This window comes from Pantherophis guttatus, chromosome 2 (assembly GCF_059756535.1).
Source record: "Pantherophis guttatus breed Tessera chromosome 2, ASM5975653v1, whole genome shotgun sequence".
In the NCBI taxonomy this organism is placed as follows: Eukaryota; Metazoa; Chordata; class Lepidosauria; order Squamata; family Colubridae; genus Pantherophis; species Pantherophis guttatus.
In genome coordinates this window covers 216,842,286-216,855,776 of record NC_142064.1, presented here as the reverse complement: position 1 = coordinate 216,855,776, position 13,491 = coordinate 216,842,286, and the positions used below count along the sequence as shown (strand labels likewise).

Below are 13,491 nucleotides of genomic sequence, written 5' to 3'. Positions count from 1 at the left end.
AGAGATTGAACAACTATTTGTCTGAAATGATATAGGATTTCCTGCCTGAGCAGGAGGTTGGAATGGAAGACCTCCAAGGTCCCTCCCAACTCTGTTATTCTATTCTATTCCCATGGTTACATGATGAAAATTCAGGCAACGACAATAGGCATGTATTTACAATGGTTATAGTATCTCTGGGTCATGTTATCACCAACTGTGACCTTCTTAGCCAGCTTCTGACAAGCAAAGTCATTGGGGTAATCGGGATTCACTTAACAGCCACATGATTCACTCAACAGCTGCAGTGATTTGCTTAACATTGGCAATGGGGAAATCATAAAATCAAGTGCAACTTACTTAACAACTGCCTTCCTTAGCAAGGGAAATTCTTATCAAATTGTAGTCATAACTCAGGGATTACCTCTACAGAACAATCGGTCTGAGATTGATACAGAGAAAGATTCTAGAGCAGATCATAAAGACAGTGATTTGTAAATATCTTGAAAATAATGAGATAGCTAATAGGACAGCATATGCATATCTCAATTTTGTGGGGATAGGCTTATCCATGGGTGGTGCATTTTTCATGGTATTTTGGTTATAATTTCAAGATTTTCTTATATGTTGATGGGCTTATACATGAGTGTATATAGTCCTTGAATTAATAATGGTATTTATGAAAAAGTGTGGAATGCTACCTGTTCACATGTAGTAAGTCTGACTTTTTTAATAAAGTGTGATACAACTGTAAAAAAAGAGATGTAATCTTAAACTACTTCCAACAAAAACATTATTTCCAGATCATGAAAAGTAATAGCTGGGCAGTGAAATCGGCAGTATATAAATTTAATAAATAAAGAGCTATGTTACTCCGTACTGTTTAAGAAGGAGTCAGAAAAATTGGAACAGGTTAAGAGAACAGTAACAAAGTTTATGAAGGATACGGAATCTAATTTCTTTGAAAGCAGATTTGAAGGAATTGGAAATATTTAGTTTTGAAAAAAGATCACAGGGCACTGGACAAGATCTAAATCTGTTCTGTAGTGTTGCATAATACATTGCATAAATATTGGATTTAAGGGGTTGTAGCTGAATCTTAGAAAAAATCTTTGTATGTATAAGGGCAGGTTTATAGAATTCATCTGATGACAGAATCACAAATCCTAAAGCAACAGACCGAATTATAAAGCCTGAAATAGTCAGGAACATTCAAAAGCATGCCTCTTGAAATAGACAACTTTATTTCATACTGGGAGCAAAACTTAAAACATGTGTTTTGTTTCACTAAGAATGCCAGAGTGATTGTGAGTTCACAATATTTTGCACATCCCAACAGGGATTAATAATATATAGCAACAGGGACTAACAATATTCCTGCTGCTATTGGTTTAGATGGGATAGTTTGATGTATGTACTGCAGTGCTAAGAGGTGATGTAGCATTTAAGTTCATGGCCAGACAGAAGGCTGCTTTTACCTGCACATCTGCCAGATATGCTTATTACGCTTTTCCTTCCCCTATAAAAATGTCTTTATTAGAGTTTGTATGCCTCTCTTTGGATACTTCACCAAACAACTGTTTTTAATACTGCTGAGATGTCTTTGTGGGGCTGATGATTTAGTGAGTTTGTAAAGTTTTGTGTGGACTTGTATTTTTTGATATTGAGTTTCAATGGGTATTTTAAAATACATTCTATATTAGATTGGGCTGATTTGTTGATGTTTGTGTATATGCGTATATTATTGCAATGTTAATATTATTTATGTTCAAAAGCACCACCAGCTATTTATTGTTTCATCAGCAGCTATCTTATTGGATCATCAAAAGGGTAATCAAAAATATTGATAATACAGTTCTTTTGCTGGGCTTGTACCTTGTAGGCAAACTATTCTCTCTCTCCCCCCCCCCCAAAAAAAAAAAACAGGAAAGGAAAAACAAATCTACTGGTTTTTTTCTGCCTATGTGAGGTTAGTACCAATAAAAAATTTGACCAAGGACATGATTTGTTAAAAGTAAAATCATTAAGATATTTCTATTCTATTTCATAAATGTCAGCTGTAAGTGACTGTTATCCAGACATCTGATAAATATTCTAGCTCACTTGGATCCCTTGATCTAGATTCTGACTGGACAGGACCTGTCAAGTTGACTGAGGTTCAGTCTTGCCCTATGTGAACCCCTGACTCTTGATGAAATGGATGGATTCTTAGCAGGGTGGATAAAAATCAATGATTTTTTTAAAAAAATAAAAAAAAATCAGATTTTTTTTATTTAAATCGGATTTTTTTGATTTAAATCGGATTTTTTTTTATTTTTATCGAATTTATTTTAATAAAAAACTTTTGGGGTAAAAATCTATCGTAAGATAGTTTTTTATTTAAGATACATAAATAATTTAGTTTATTCAGCATAAAATGGAGCTTAGTTATGTAGGATGAGGCTGTATATTCTGCAACACTGGGACTATCGGTGAGTCAACAGTGGGTCAAAGGAGTAGCAGAGATGACAGTTGCTCTTTAAAAATTATGATTTAAATCGAGTTGATTTAAATCAAGCCTTTTTACTAGTGATTTAAATCATGATTTAAATTGTGATTTAAATCAACTCGATTTAAATCAAATCCACCCTGATTCTTAGGTTCTAAGAAACTAACAAACATCCACTTGTTTGTTAGTTTCATGCTCCTTTTAGCTGGTTAAGCCCAAGGATAGGGTCCAAGTAATGGTAAATTCATCCTCAGTGAGGGAGTTTCTTACCAGCTTAAGGATGGTGGTATGTCCTTCCTCAAAAAGACAATAGCGAACACAATAACATTGGATAATGTCCAGTGTCCAAATGTTCCTTTTGGGGGGGAAGGGAAGTAATTGAAAAGGTGTTTGCATGGAAGCAGTATTATACTTGGTATAAGATTATACTTGGTATAACTTGGATTGGAAGTGGAAGACCCATTTATCTTGGTTCTTCTTGATCTCTGAACACTTTTTCATATAATTGGTCATTACATCTTTCTGGACAGGCTACAAAGGTTGGGAATGGGGAACCCAGTGCTGTAGGATTCTCTTTTTCCTATGGTCAGTTATAAGTCAGCTGGAAGGAATAGAAACCAAGAACTCTGTTTGATATTATCTTGCAGGGTTGGCACTATATAAAGCCAGCTGTAAACCTCATCGCTGGCCAACCAAATGATATGGGTTCCGTCAAAGTTCTGTCACACTGCACACTGTCACATGGGAAGGAACAAACTTCTTTTCCCCCTTAGCAAACGGCACTTGTATGATCCCAATCCAGCTGTCTCTTATGAAGTCTTGAAAACTTGGCTTTTCACACTGGTATTGGGCCAAGACTTTGTGTGAAACTTCCATTTGACTTGACATTGTTTAACTGTAATGGCTTCCATTCCCAGTAAGGTTTTACTATTGTTTTATTTGTTTTAAACTTTTTTTTTTGCCCAATATGGTGGGATAGGCAAATACCCTCAGACAGGGATAGTCCGACAAATTAACTTTAAAGGTGAAAATCAGCACATTGAATTGGAAGACAAAGAGATAAACTACACCAGTCAAGATTCCTTTCAATTAGCAGATATCTTTGTAAATTTACTCCATAACTAAAACAGTCAAATCTCTTTGAATTAAAGAGATTAATTTACAAATACATATAAAGAGTATTACAAGAGTGCTTACTTGTATCTTTCAAGTTCAGTTATATCAAGTGACTTTAATTGTAGTTATTAACACTTCTGAAAGTAATTACAAATCAAATAAAATTTAAAATGTATCTTAAATTAACAAAAGTTGTTTACTAATTATTTGTGTACTAGGTTTATAAATTGCTCTAGTCAACAAGCAATTCTAAGCCACTCACATACCATCTTCATTTGTTAAATGAAATTTTTTTTAAAAAAATAACCATATAATAATATATTATTGCATAATGCATAATAAAGCAACAATAATCATCCAACAGAAAGAAAGAAAAAAATTTCTCACTGGGAAAAATCGCTTAACCAAAAATCATTCTACAGAAAATATCCAATCCTTTAAACCAGGGGTGAAATTCAGCAGGTTCTAACAAGTTCTGGAGATCCGGTAGCGGAAATTTTGAGTAGTTCAGAGAACCGGGAAATACAACCTCTAGCTGGCCCCAGATTGAGGTGGGAATGGAGATTTTGCAGTATCCTTCCCTTGCCGTGCCCACCAAGGCACGCCCACAGAACCGGTAGGGAAAAATTTTGAATTTCACCCCTGCTTTAAGCCTCAAAGAGTTGCTGAAGCCAGACTTCATGGCTTTATGGAATCCCAGAAATGTAGGAAACAATCTAATCTGCCTAGGTTCCACTAGCTGACAATCCCTGATCAATGGTGTCTAGAGCAGGCATCCATCAGGAGAGCACTGAGCTGATTGAGTAATCCGGAGATGAAAATGACATCTGCCAGCTTCAGTCCGAGAAAAAGAAAGTCTACCCCAATGAGGAAGGAAGACAGCAATTGTGTGCAGGGTGTGGGGGCAAGCACTCCTGTGCAGCGTGCAAATACAAAGACTATCTGCCAGAGGTGTGACCACAGGGGGCACCTGGCAAGAGTCTGCCATGCTAGCCATCCCGCCATATTCCATACATGACAACCAACACTGCAGCTGCTGCAGCAGGGAGACAGAAATCAACACCCTGGAAGCCTCGGTGCAGAGAGGGTCCACAAGCAGACGAAAAGAACATGTATCAAACCAACATCAGGCAAAGAAGTTCACTAAGGCGAAGAAAATACACATCGATGTCCAGATAGAAGGATCGCATTGTGTTAAGGATAAGGCTCAAACCATATCCTAACACATTGCGACATGGAAATCGACACCAGGTCGTCCCTGACGAATGTGTCTTGGGTGGCGATCAGAAAGGCTGTGCCCAGACTCAAGAAGAGAGACCTAAGCCCCCAAAGGGTGCAACTTAAAGACTACCAAGGTAACCACATCCCTGTTATAGGGAGCGGAACATTCCACATCAAGTTTGGGGAGTTCTCTGGTCCCCTGAGTATAACCATGGTTGGCGGTGTGTTGCCAAGCCTACTCAGCTAGGAGTGGTTTGAGGCCCTGGGAATGGGAGTGACCGGAATCAACACCATCCACGATGACAGTGAGAACAAACTGATGCGGAAATTTGAGGATGTTTTCAGTGACGACCTGGGCAAGTATAAAGCCTATTTCTTTCAGCCTAGACCCAAATATTGCCCCAATTAGAATCAAATCGAGAAGGGTCCCTGTTGCCCTCAAACCCAAAATCGACAAATAATTGCATAATTAATTGGCCAGGAATCCTTGAACCAGTCGATCACGCCCATTGTGAAACCCCTATTGTAACACCTATTAAGTCTGACGGATCTATCCTGATTGCACAGACTATAAATGCACAATCAATAAGGCATTGCAGCAGAGCACCTATCCAGTTCCCATTGTTTAACAATTGCTCCATTCACTAGGAAGGGGAAAAACATTTGCCAAGCTCAATCTGACATAGGCCTATTAACAGTTGCCAGTCAATAACAATACAGCCCGCCCATTTGAACTCTTACTGGCTGAGCAGGGAATCCGGCATGCCCTTGTCGCCCCCTTTTGCCCAGCCAGTAATGGGCAGGCTGAACGGATGGTGAGATCAGCTAACGAAGCCTTAGCCCGCATGGGCCCTTGGGATTGGTAAACTCAGATCGATAAATTCCTATTAGTGCAACATATCACTCCCAGCCCCATGACAAATAGAAGCCCTGTGAAAATCCTTATGGGCAAGATAATCCATTCCCAATTAGACAATTTACACCCAAATTACATTGCTGAAACGCCTCCCAATTCAACAGGGAAAATTATTTGACATCAGGGCCAAATTATATGCCCACAACTATGCCGGTGGTGCCCTTTGGATTCCAGCCACAGTGGTAGAAGTTTCAGGTCCTTGCTCATATAAAGTAGAGCTGGAGGACGGGAGAGTGTGGCAATGGCACTTGGACCAAATCCAAGGCTGTCTTGAAAACTCACCGCTAAGTCAACCAGAGCTAGCTCAAACCGACAAGAGGCTGATCCCTACAGACTCTAGCCAACAAAATAAATGTCTAACTATTACTCAAACCCGATTGTACAGCAGGAACACTGCCCCCCCCCAAGGAACCAAGACTCCAGCGCATACTCCTGGATGGGCTGGGCCTAAAGACTCCAACCATGCCCTGCAATGAGATCCAGACGATTCCATTGGCAAGTTCTGAACCAGCAACAGGTCCAATTGCTCAGGCCGACGCTCAGGCACCAACTGAGCTGCGCAGGTCAACTAGTATTTGGCAATGCCCCGCCTATCTATGTGACTACATTTTGTAAATAGTTAAATGATTGGACATTGTTTCATCCAGGAAGGGAGAAGTATTGAATATTAAGTAGGAGTGAGCATAGGCTTCACTCAGGTCCGCCAATCCAGCGGGAAAATACTCAAACCCCATTAGCTGACCTGTCTGACAGCTCCCTAAATGGGAGAGCAGTCAGACGAGCCAGTTGCTGGGTTGCACCGATCTACGAATAAAGAGCTGTTGTTACTGTTGAGAGCTGTGTCCTGTCTCTTCCATCGCCTGATCTAACAACCTCCACCACATTCAAGGTGCCATCCAGAAGTCAGTCATATGCATTATCATTTCCATTTCCATCCCATATGGAACTCAGCTGAAGGAGTGCAGATAATCTACCTCATCCAAGATCCTCGGAAGCTGCAAGGCTACCAGTATGGAAAGTTAAAATAGGGGAAAAGTTGCCCAAAACAGTCAGGACTAGGGACGGCTTCTTGAGGAGGTGAGATACCACCACCACACTCAAGGATGCATTTATGATAGCCCAGATTCAACCATATATTATCTTCCAAGCAGTTTTGGCTAGCTAGGAAAGATAAGAAACTAACATTGAGTGGCTGAACTTTATAACCCTGAGAACCCTGTTGACATTCTTGGAACTAACAGGATCAAACTCAGCCAAATAACATAGGCCAGGATGCACTTTATTCAACTCAATAACAAATTTTGATGCTAGAGAGTTGCCCATCCTTTCTTATTTGGACTGAGTATTCTTGGCTCTCTATTTTATTGATGCAAAGTAAAACAATAAGCAATGGAGAAAAGAGTTAGTCAGAGAAATCAGGCTTTTAAAATGTAGAAGATTCTGAATGTTTGGTTATTTGGATAAAATGGAGATTGCGGTTCAAATCCACCTTTAAGTTATGAAATCTCATTGGCTGATTTAGCTTAATTCGTCCTTTCCTCCTCCTTGTGGAAAAAATAGAGGATAGAGTACCATATGCATTGTGTTTAGCTTCTGGAATTATATAAAATAGACATGTAGACATCAACAAATGCTTCAAATACATGAAGGACTGCTTTTTTGCCATTAATAGACCTTCACTGTATGAAAATCGGCATATATTACATGTCCTTTTATCTCTCTTTCAATCAAGAATTGCCTTCCTGTAGGATTATGCAATAGAAAGATTTGGTCCAATGAGCAAATGACATGAGGAATAAAGAGGTACAGGGCATTCACAAAGCATGAAGGGAAAATCTATTTTCAGTAGATCTGAATAATTTTTGAGAAGTTATAAAAAGGCTGCTATGTTGACGTATGAATATAACCTTAAAATGGCAGAAGACTAATAATGTGGGAGGGAGGGTAGAGAGGAAAATCCGAGTAACAGTATACACTTTAAATAAAATAGGAAGACAAGACTATACAAAGCCTAGAAAGAGCATAAGTAGTAAGAGATTGTAATTTAATTGAACATCTTCATAGTAATTCTTCCAAAAATATTTTAACAGGAAACTATTTTAACTGTCTTAATTTGTTCTTTCAATTCTCACAGTACAATCAATTAGTTTTACAAAAAAGCTTGCCACTGCTACAATATTATTTTTTTAAATAGGTTCCTAAGTGAGGTTTACATTATATCACTTAATGAAATTAAATTTTCTTACCACCTGAGTTAGATAATAATGATAATGCAGTACTATATTTTAAGGCCATGCCCATACCTGGGCATGGGCAGCAGGAATAACAAGACATTCTGTATCGTGAGAGATTAAAAGTTTTAGTTTCTTACTATAATAGTCCAAGAATGTAGACCAGTTTTTCACTTTAGAGGGTAAAACCTCATAATCATTTTCTTTAAATTTCTGTCTGTTTATGCCAAATGCAAACCTTTATGTAAAAAGAAGTCTAAAGGACATTATATAAGTTGCAATTGTATATATTGAATTAAAAGTAAAGTTAAAGCTGCACACAAAATCACAAAAAGACAGCCCATTGTTGAAAGATGTGTTCTGTCATCTAGAGGACCCTATGTATACAGTTAAACATGCTAACTAATATCATTACAAATAGCTTACTATTGGCATAGCACTATTATGATTGTTGTAGCAACATAATTACCGAAACAAAGGATGCATACAACAAAATTAATACTATAATACAACTGTAATAATAATGATAACAAAAAAAGAAAAAAAATGGGCTTAGGAAAGTAGCCAATAATGAAGTTACCCTTCATTAAATTCCTTCTCTAAATTCAAATGCTGACAAAACAACACACATTAGCAGTCCATGAGGTGTACATTTCTCTTTCCTGTGTTGCACACTAATTATTTTAGCCAGCTCTTATAAACTTCAAATTTATAACTTTTCAGTGCTTTCAATACTGGGGATAAAGCCAAGAAGATAAACATCCTGAACACATTGATTGATCCAGAGACATATTATCAATCTTACACCAAAACAATTCAATAAGAAATTATTTAGTTGAATTAAATGAAAAAGCACTCCATAATAAATCAGATGTATTTTTAATTCAGCAAAAGTTCTAAACACAGATTCCGAACTTAGTAGAAGTCAGACATGATTCATTATTTAACCTGAACTGACATTTTTGTTTAAATGTGTATTTGGAATTTTCTGATATTTAATAGATTTTTACAATTATTGTAAAAACCAGTAAGTCTGACTTTCCATAATTAAGCACGTATACAAATACACCTTCTTAAAATGCCTACATCATAAATATGTTGTAGTGATCCAAAATTATGAGGTGGTAGTGTTGCTGAAGTAATATAAATTCCTTTCTGTTTTAAATATAATGTTACGTAAAATTAATCTTTTTACTCAAATCACTAATATTCATTATCTGTACCTATTTTTATTTATTTGTTTCCATTTTATCTGTTTGTATGATCATATATCACTATATATTGACTTTGCAGTAGAATTTGGCTCCACAGATGCTGCTGTTACCATGGAGATAAAAGGACCAATGGCCTTTTTCTAGCTTGGACTGTACTATGCTGTTCATAAAAAGACGGTGAATTCTAAAACTGTATCTCTAGCTTGCTTAAAAAAGATATGAAACTGAATGTGATAACAGAGTTCAATTAGGATTCTATTGCTAATCTAAACATAAATCTACGATATTGCAGCAGACAGAAAGTATAAAGACAAATCAGTGTGAATCCAGAGCTTCTGGTTTATACATCTGCTAATCCTCCTCTTTAAAAAAAACCTTTTGCTTTGCAAAATATAACCCCTTAGAGTGTTTGGGTTCATCTGATGCAGTATTTGATGCTGGTTACATCACAGGCTTCTTAATCTGTGGTGTTCCTCTGTGGCCGAGAGTTGAATGAGCATGTGAAAGCCGAGAACGTGAATTTTGATTCTTGGAAAAGAGGCACTTAGACACCTATACAGAGCCGAAGAATTTTTATGAAAAACGGAGAATGGCTTGCAGAAGGTGTCATTTGTAAGTATTCTCTTCCTTTGTTAAAATTCTAAAGAACTGATATTTGCTGAAGGGGGGAAAGAATCTACATTACTCAAGGTGATAATAGGAATAACAATTAATTCACTGTACAGCAGCTTTCTTTTCAAGAACCATTTTATGGGTGTTTCCTCTTAGTACTTTACTGATGTGCATTTTAGAAATCTAGTTCGAAGACTCTGAAGCTTTAAAAGTAGAAATAATTAAGCGTGGTGAAAAAGGAAAGAGGATTTGTTAGTGATTATATCAAATCCCATAATTTTTAAAAAAATGAAATTGAAAAATTCTGTGTATAAGGCTTTGGTTATTAATATTGCATTGTTCAGTTATTATGAAATTCTTTTGTTAAGGCATGTTTAGGATATGGGTTTTGATTATTTCTGGATACTCTGATATTGTTTGTGGCACAGCAATATATAACTGTTACACATTTTGTCCTGCTGTTTATGTATTTTGTGTTTCAATATGAGCATTGCAGGAATACGGTAGTCAGAGTAAGGTGTTTGGTTGGTTTTTCGTGTGCCAGTGAGAAATGTAAGGTTTATTCAGAGTTGGTTTATATCAGACTGCAATTCTTTAAAAAGACTCTAATGGATTTAATATGTGCATGCATTATTACAAGCAGTTAAATTAGTGTGTCATCTATATTTTAATAAAAATGAAAGCAAACATATGGTGATTGTATGGTAGTATATGTCACTGTAACTTGATAATTCCACCATTTTGTTTGAAACATGCAAGTCAAGAAGTTTACAACTCTAAACTACATTGATATTTATTCTGTATATGCTACATTTTCCTCTGCATTGATGTCAATGCAGTCCAAGAATGTGGTTAGTGTTCAGATCTATTATTATAACGTGCATGTCTGCTTAATTTTATCCTCTAATGCAAAGGGAAAATGCTCATCCCACAGGCAGATGTCTTGAAATTAACCAGTGGCTATGCAGCATGGTTTTGCTATAATTCACCTTCATTGAAGCTTAATTGGCATCTCATCTGAAGTTAAATTTTAACCAATATAAATTCAATTTTAAGAGCAATTGATTTCAAGGTTTGATATTCATAGATAGTTTTTCATTACTCAGATGAAAAAGAAGGTCAAACCCTGATTTCAGTGTGACTAAATTGGCTTTAATCCTAGAACTTTAGCTCCAGTGACTTGTGAATCAAGCTTTTAGGCTGCAGCTCATTTCATTTACCTTTAATGGGGTTGTTCCGCTGGATATGATGATTTTTAGCCTTGAACTCCTTATTCCATGGTAATGATAATGGCTATAATGAGAATTGTACCCTTAGGATGAAAGTATGATGTCTTTAAATTTACTATTATCTGAATGAATATTGACAATTATGTCAGGTTTACTTTGCCCAGATTCAAAGATGACCTTGTTAATGTATTGTTATATTAGTTACTTATTTTGCCATATGCCAAACTGTCATATAAAAAAGAAATTCTATCTAGATTCCACTTGCATATATATTTGTAAGATTAACTATGCTTAGCTTGGTTTTTATTGGAGTTGGCAGCTATTCAATTTCAACTGTACATATATTTGCTACTATGTTATTTATACAACTTGGTATTCAAATACAAAACTATTATGATAATTGTTTTCATAAATATGTAATCAAGATTGTAACAGTTTAAGATGACACGGGAGATAGGAGTTGTAATAGTTTTCTGATATTGTTTAAAATACCTTCATGTGTTACTTACCTACTATGTTATAGTAGAATGCTAGTGGATCTCTTCAAGCTGTTTATATTTAGAGATCAGTTCTTAATTTTTATGAATAATTTAAATTCATCTTGCCATCTGTAAAAGGGACAGGACCATATTTTTCATACAAGAAAAATCTTCATTTCATTTCATCTGAAGTTTTATCTTTTGGTTTGTTTGACTGAAATATTATTCATTTCATCAAATGATTAATTCATATTGTGAGCTGTTAAATGCTGAATTTATTGAATGTAGCAGACTATTTGGGTAATAAATAGATATATACTTACGATGAAAAAAATTTCTAATTAATGTCAAAATATTTGTCTTTTTAATAGATAAGTGCTATTTTCTCTACAAAAGTATTCTATAAGACATAGTACTTAGTAATTAATAACCATACATATATTAAATACGGATTACAAAGACTGTATCTTGATATTTGAAATAATGCATTTAAAATTTTACTGTGTAGATATGCTTTAATATATGCAGTAGTTATAATTCACATAGATAATGTCAGACAAAATTTATTTTCAGCTTGGTACAAAAAATAAGAATAAAGTCCTGGATTTAGCTGGTTCCCTTTCCAATTGAATGGAGCATGTTATATACAATTGTACTGGATAATAACTTTGCTTTCAGAGGAATGTTTTCATTTCATTTGTTTTAGGACAACTTTTTTTTTTCCTTTGAGAACCAGTAATTACAATGTATTGCTGCGCTGAGAAAACAAATTTGCAATCTTTGGTGTCTTTTCTTCTATTGGTCATACATTTTCTAAACAGTAAAATAAGAATTTGTAATTGTATTCTTAATTATTTGAAAGGTGTTTTAAGTGCAGTTTTCACAATAATTCTGCTCAGTTTAAAATATGTTATGAGTGCTGTTTCTTTTTCTTAGATTTCTTGTGTATTTTTTATCTATTTATTTGCACATGATTTTAGATTGAAAAATATTTAAACAACTACTGGTTGTTAATATTACATTTAGTTATTATATATGATTTAAATCTTCTACATATAAGCAAAGAATAAATGTAATTTCAATTGAAATAGGTTAAGTATTTTCTATGACTTGTATATTATGCTGTTGCTTCTTGCTACAAAAAATGATTAGTTTGAAATAACAGAAAAGGATATTATATTTTAAAGTGTATGCTTTCAGGGAAATATAATAAGACACCCAGTTTCTGTTGCTGTGATTAATTTCCAGGTATAGCACCTAAATGGTTTTAAATCTAAAACATGAATTTCATGTCTGTTCAGGATGCTCTCATTTTGCCTCTGGTTATGATCTATTTAAAACTAGCAGATAAAAATAACTATTGTAAATATATCTCATAATAGTCTAATAAGGTGATGTTAAGAGTTCATGCCTATTTTATAACTGTTGGTAACAGCAACAACAAAAGTAATAGATTCTATTTAAATTCCCATGAATAGATACTTTTCCTTTGAGATATTTACATTTGTTCAAAAAAAGATGGTAGAGATTTCACAGTTAGAAATCAATACAATACAATAGGGATAGGTGAATTGTTTCTAATATGGCATGAGTCGGGAACGACTAGCACATATGTGCGAGGGAAACCTTTACCTTTACTTTACTTTTAGGGCATGTAAGCCAAAACAAGTATATAAAGTTTGTGCAGACACATTATTATGTACAGTATGTTTTATAATCTTTATGCAATAAAATCAAGACATACAATTCATTTTCATCTATATCATTTATGTGTTCCAATAGCGCTGTCTTTGAACAACATACCAAGCCCCTTTTTACAGAAAAGTTATTTGTACAGTCATTGTATGGGAGGGGGGGATATAGACAATTTAGCATCTGTTGGACCTTATATGAACCAGATTTAATAAATAGATTACATGCATAGGCATTGTCAAGTCAAATAAATACATTTGTTTAAACAAGGCCACCAAACATTGTCCTATTCTGTTCTCCAACTGTGATAATAG

At 35.2% G+C, this 13,491-nt stretch overlaps 1 protein-coding gene across 11 annotated transcripts in view; it reads left to right on the top strand.

Moving 5' to 3' along the window:
* IQSEC1 (IQ motif and Sec7 domain ArfGEF 1) overlaps positions 1–13,491 on the top strand; it is a 298,864-nt gene that overhangs the window by 96,052 nt on the left and 189,321 nt on the right. Inside the window, exon 1 of one of the 11 annotated variants that reach the window (XM_034437846.3) lies at positions 9,347–9,777. The exons of 9 other annotated variants lie outside the window; for them this stretch is intronic. In XM_034437846.3, coding sequence (XP_034293737.1) covers positions 9,755–9,777 — 23 coding nt within the window. In that variant the 5' untranslated portion in view covers positions 9,347–9,754. Of the gene's footprint in view, positions 1–9,346; positions 9,778–13,491 lie in introns of those variants that run through there. One more of the 11 variants, XM_034437811.3, reaches the window with a different exon arrangement.